This window comes from Lutjanus erythropterus, chromosome 23 (assembly GCF_056507025.1).
Source record: "Lutjanus erythropterus isolate fLutEry1 chromosome 23, fLutEry1.hap2, whole genome shotgun sequence".
In the NCBI taxonomy this organism is placed as follows: Eukaryota; Metazoa; Chordata; class Actinopteri; order Lutjaniformes; family Lutjanidae; genus Lutjanus; species Lutjanus erythropterus.
In genome coordinates, this window is record NC_139339.1 from 16,662,968 (window position 1) to 16,669,348 (window position 6,381).

Sequence of the window (6,381 nt, forward strand, 5' to 3'; positions counted from 1 at the left end):
AAGTACATTTACTCCAGTACAGTTTACTTAAGTACAAGTTTGAGGCACATCATTTGAGTATTTCCATTTCATTACATTTGTTTGACAGCATTTAGGTTAACTTCAATAAATAAAATGTGTTTATGATAGAAATGACTAAAAAATGACTCCACTAAATTCTTGATTTTTTTATTAAGTCTATAAACAAGTTCAACCCCCCTTTGAATTACTTGGAATATGCATTGTCACAAAACTGAAAACAGGTCTGTTTTTGTCAAAATTTCAAGGCAACATGCTGCAATATATTTTTGAGTTCTGAGCCCAAATCAAACTCTTTTAAAAAAGTTTTACTTTAGATGAGGTTGAGTCACTGAGTTGCAGAAATGTATCTCAAAAAATATTGTGTAAAGAAGAGGTTCACAGCTCACTGTGACCAATTTTTAATTTCTTTTTTTTTTTTGATTGATATCTAAAGAAGAAAACTAAATAATCTCAACTAAAGGATATACATATGTCAGCAAAACTTTTAGTTTATGTCAGAAATTAAGATGTCAAGTTGGGCTCAAAACACAAAAATCTATTGCAGTGAGTTGTCTTAAAAATCTCATTATGAAAGCAGAGTCCTATTAAAGTAGAGAGGCCTGTGCTTCACTGGAAGGATGTCGTTGCCAGGCTGTTTGCCAAACTCTGAGGGCAAAAGTATAGTGACTGTGTCAAACTCTGACAAACTCACAGTGACCAGAGAATTGGCAGATGAACTTCGTCTCTTCCTTTGGGACAAACACAACTGCCAAACCAGTGGTGAAATCAGGAGTCGGCAGAACAAGATAACAATAACAGGATGAAGAGTGGAGGTCATTGCACTGTACCATCAAAATAAGTTAAGCAAGAGTAGAGATATCGATTATTGACTTCATCATTTGGAGTGACATGAAAACATCAGAGGCAGGAGAGATACTCCACTAGTAAAAGTGCCAATAAGTCCCACAAAAAGGAGATAATGAGCGACAGTTAGGGTGTGGATCACAGCTTTCATTAACCCTTCTTATATCTTTTCTGGATTCAGTGCCAGACTCTGCAGACATCAGAGCTCATTGTAATTTCCAGTAATTTGTAATAAAGGAAGCTTGCACCGAAGACGAACATCTTTTTGAGAGTTTAATTCATTTGAATGAATGCATATATATACATTAAGTTAATGAGAAAAGATTAGTTGATTCCACTAAAGTCTTGTATAACTTTTTACAGTGTAAATAAACTAACTTATTTTGGATTAGCTGGAAAACGCAATGTCACAAAGCTGAAAACAGCTGTTATCTCATAAAAAGCAAAATTATGTCATAGAATATTAATCCAAAACTATCATATATAACAGTGAAACAGAGAACATTTTCTGCATGAGCACTTTTATGTTTAACTTAAAGCATATTTAGCTGATAATACATTAAGGTTTTGAATGCAGGACTTCACACTGTAGTGATGCCATTTTCAGTAAAGGATCTGATTACTTGTTCCACCGCTGGATCTGTGCTAACTTGCTCAACATGCAACACACCCTGCAGCTCACACATAGATGATCTGGTTACTCATTTGCATGCTGACATGCCCCTTTTCTGCATAAAAAGTGACCGGTATAGAGCTTTGCAGCAGAAATGAAACTTATGAGAGGGAGGACAGCCCAGAGGAAGGACACACACATCCACACCCACACACACACACACACACACACACACACACACACACACACTAGGTGGAGTAAAGAGAGAAAGAGACAGAAGCTGATGACACAAGGAGCACCTCAATCGCTAAAAGGTAATATTACACTCCACGTATATCTTTTCCGTCATTCTAAATGTTTCTTATAAAGGGAATGATCAGCTTGTACCTTAGTTGTTAGTCTATTATTTTACTGTTTGTGGCACTTGATTTTAGAATATGCAGTGTGATCACCTGTGGTATTTTAGACAGGATTTTTTCCTCAGTAATCGTTAGTGTGTTTATTGTTCTGTTTATTGTTCTTGTTCACACACACACTGCCAAGGGTTAAATTATCCAGTGGGTGTGTCAACAGTAATACCTTAGACCACTGATGTTTCCTTGTACAGAAAAAAATACTTTGTCATCTTGCCTTTTGAAATCTCTCTAATAAAAACCTCAGAAGATATAAAGAAATCTATAATTTCTGTTACCTGTATAAGCAAACCTGTGTCCTGAGCCCTGCTGTCAGTCCAGGCTCTTGCTGGAAATGTAGGAAATGTTCTAAAATTACTGGAATTAAATGACAATTATTGACTATAATATTTCATTTTCTTTATGGGTGTTTTTCTGTGAACCCAACAATCATGACATGGACAGAGGCTGGTAACAGTAAAACAGTTATTAAGAGGTTTGGTGAAAAGGAGTTTAGAGACATCAGCAAGTGTACAGCGGCAGGGAAGGAGAGCTGGGCTGTGGGCTGGAGGCAGACTGGAGAGGTGCTGGGCGAGGCAGTCAGAGGAAACAAGAAACTGAAACAAGAAAATACTAAGGCTGCCTCAGACTAAACAGTTTCCTTGTCAGTTAGTAGACATTAGTTCAAGCCATTAGTTGTTGCATGTTTATGATATATATATATATTTATTTAAATATATCGTTAAAGTTAAACCTACTCAAGTGTAAGTCTAAAGTTAATATTGAATCTCTGTTTAGACTAAAAAGTAAATGAGGTTTAAAGAAAGCTTCAAATTGAATCTTTCTTCATTTTAAGCTAGTTTAAAGGTTTGGTGCAACATAATATAAAGTTAATCAGGTTATAAAATTAATCTTTGTAGGTGCAAACTCAGCCTCAACAGCTTTGTTGCTACAACCTTACTTATGACCCGTAGCTTATGGTGGCTAATGCTAGCTAATGTTTAGAAACTTTAATTAGATGTTCAGTTCACTGATATTATTACTCCTCTTCACTTGAGCTTTTGTTAGAATATGTTTTAGCAGTCTCTTCACTTTGAGTAACCAGTTATTGTTTGAACATTTCGACAAGTATTACAAAGAACAAAGGAAAGGTTTCTGCCATGCACAAGCTTATTGGTAATGCCAGAAGTCAACGACATGACATAGTCTGAGACATATTACATGTCTTTCATTGAGTAACCCCATGGTGCTCTCTTTAAACAGATATGGCCTCCACTGCAGCATCACCCAGTGAGACCTGCTCACTGGAGAAACATCTAACATGCTCCATCTGCATGGATTCATTTGTGGATCCTGTCACTACACCCTGTGGCCACTCCTTTTGTAAGAAATGTCTGGACCGCAGCATTAACCTCAATGACAGGTCGTGCCCTCTATGTAAGGAGCATCAGAACAAAACCCCAGATGTGAACATCGTCCTGAGGAACATTGTTGAAGAGATGAAGAGCCCAGAGAAAGACAATGATAAGTACACTGGGGCACCTGGTGAAGTGGCCTGTGACCTCTGCACGGAGCGAAAACTGAAGGCCAAGAAGTCCTGCCTTGTGTGTCTTGCCTCCGTTTGTTCAACCCATCTGGAGAATCACTTTTCAACTGAAAGGCTGAAGGGCCACAAGTTGGTGGAACCTGTGGAGAACTTGGACGAGCGGGCCTGTCTGCGGCACGGACGTCCCCTGGAGCTGTACAGCAGGAAGGAGGAGAGGTGCATTTGTGTACGCTGTATGGATATGTGTAACAGTCAAGATGAGGTTGTTACTACTGAAGATGAATGGAACAAGAAGAAGGTGAATGAACATATGAAGGCTCTATAATGTTTTCATTCAAGTCTTGACAGTATTTACTTTAGTCCACTGTGGTATGTAGGATACATTGGTAGAGTTATAAACAAGAGGTACAAAAATGACAAGATCAATGTGTATTATATCACAACATGCAGATGAAAAGGAAAATGTTTTAAGATGTAATACTGACTTGTTTTTCTGTTTACTACAGGGTGAGCTCAGAAACACCAAGACAGAGTTACAACAGAAAATTAAGAAGAGAGAAACACAGGTGGATGAGATTAATGCATCTCTAAAGCAATGCACGGTGAGAGATCCTGGACCGAAAAGCCAATCAGACCAGTCTGTTAAAGTCAAAACTGACAAAGCAAGTTTTCAAACAGTATGGCAGTTAAATGGAGCAACCATTAAGAATTTGTACATTGGGTTGAACCAACAAAGATTAATCTAAAATGAGCTATGTTAAAAATTCTGTTAAGTAAATATAAGTTTATTAAGCTAAATCTAAAATAAATTGTGTTTATTCCATGTGTATATGTTTTTTTTTACCCAAATTTAAATTAAAAAAATAATAAATTTAAATAACTGTATAATTTGATATAAATTTGAGTGCTGTCAAGTAACTAGAAAAGAGGTGGGAAGCCATTGACTTTTGGCTAAAATGTTAACAAAATGTGACAATGTTTGACAGCTTGCTAAAAAGTTAACAAAACATCGTCTGCTAGCTAAGTTAACAAAACATTATATTGTTTGCTAATGAGCTAAAAGTTAACAAAACATCACGTTGTTTGCTAGCAAACATAAAAAGTTCGTTACTCATGATGGCTCAGCAGAGAAGCTCTAATTTCTCCTCTTTTGACAAAAACCTTTTGGCCATTTAATGGAGCAATCTGGCCAAATATTTGAAGAAACAGACAAGAGCATAGTATGGAAATGCTGTGGTACATGAAGGTACCATTTAAGTACAGTTCATGTCAAATGTCAAATGGGTAATGCTTGTTTTTCTCTCATTCTCAGGACCAGATTGAGGAAGAGTGGTGGGATATTGATACTCTGTTCGCAGCTATGATTGCCACTGTGGAGCGAGCCCAAGCAAGAGCTCTTCAGCCACTGACAGACAGGAGGCAGGCTCTGGAGAAAGAGGCAAAAGAGCTCATAGACAAGCTGAAATCAGAGATCAACGAGCTTGAGAAGACTGTCTCTAAACTGGATGATATATTTGCTCTTGAGGATCACATCCTTTTCCTGCAGGTGAGAGGACACTTTTCAGGACTGGACCACTTTTTTTTCAACACATATATGTCTAACAGATGAAGAGAACGTGAGTCTTTTGAGGAGCTGCACAATATTCCAGCTACTTTAAAGTACCTTTTTTGATTTCTCTCTCAGAGTTACCCATCTCTGCAAGATGTGGACAGCATCGAAGACTGGACAGATGTAGAGTTTGACACATCATTGTCTTTTGGCACCCTGAGAAAAACCACAAACACCATGTTGGAACAAATTCAACAGCAACTGGAGAAGCTGACTTCCATTGGTAAGAGTTAAGTAATGGTGGTGCATGATAAAAGTTAAAACTTAACTGATCTAAAACAATTTCCTCACTCCACAGAACTTCAGAGACTTCCAAAGTTTACAGGTGCGTGATTAAAATCTCTTTCTTCCTGACAGTATCTTTCAAAAAAGACTTTTGTGTTTAAATCTTATAATTATTTTCAACTTGTAATTATCAGTGGATGTAAAGCTGGACCCAATCACTGCACACCAACGTCTTGTTCTTTCTGATGATGGGAAGGAAGTGAAAGATGGAGGAAAAGACCAGGAGGTCAACGATGCTCCGGAGAGGTTTGATCTGTTCGCCAGCATCCTCGGGGTCAACAGGATCAACTGCGGGAAGTCGTACTGGGAGGTGGAGGTCAGCAACAAGACAGGGTGGGACCTGGGTGTGGCGAGAGGCGACGTAATACGCAAAGGAAAACTCTCGCTGACCCCAGATAATGGTTACTGGGTCACTGTACACTATGAAGATGAAAAATACGCAGCGCTTACAGCTCCACCAATCCGTCTTTCCCTGAAAGACAAACCTGAGAAGGTCGGGGTGTTTGTGGACTACGAGGAAGGTCTTGTGTCTTTCTACGATGTGACGGCTCAAACTCACATCTACTCGTTTACTGAGTGTTCATTCAATGACGACATCGTCCCATATTTCAGTCCGCATGTAAAACAAGATGAAAAAAACGCTTATCCTTTGATTATTTCTCCTATGAAATGTCAGTAGTAGGACACGGAAATGTTGTGAAGAATATGCAAGTTTGTGTTTTCCTAGAGCTGGAGAGTGATTGATTGATGCCTTTTTTTCTCACTTGCACTCCCGTAACTTTGCCTCTGATTGGCTAGTGCTTGTTGCCTCCTTGAGTTAAGTGGGATACATGAACTATTTTGCGTGGACATGAATACATGTATGCCTTGAGACTTTGGCTTGCTCTTCGGTGTGCCTTGGCTGCAAAAAGTTTGAAGACCCTTGCCCTAACAGTAACATGCTAACATGCTACATGCAACCTAACTACATGTAGTTTTTGCAATGACATTGGTCCAAAATAATGTAACCTTTTAAGCAATTCCCTTTCCTAAGTTCCTATAGTCCTAAGACTATAAAGAGCAACAAATTCAT

General features: G+C 38.4%; 1 protein-coding gene across 1 annotated transcript; it reads left to right on the top strand.

Moving 5' to 3' along the window:
• Positions 1-1,518: 1,518 nt before the first annotated feature.
• Positions 1,519-6,341, top strand: LOC146305916 (E3 ubiquitin-protein ligase TRIM21-like). The gene is made up of 7 exons (XM_084712669.1): positions 1,519-1,791; positions 3,133-3,713; positions 3,922-4,017; positions 4,728-4,961; positions 5,100-5,247; positions 5,323-5,349; positions 5,444-6,341. The coding sequence occupies exons 1-7, from the start codon at positions 1,632-1,634 to the stop codon at positions 5,986-5,988; spliced, it is 1,791 nt and encodes a 596-aa protein (XP_084568795.1). The 5' UTR covers positions 1,519-1,631; the 3' UTR covers positions 5,989-6,341.
• Positions 6,342-6,381: the final 40 nt, after the last annotated feature.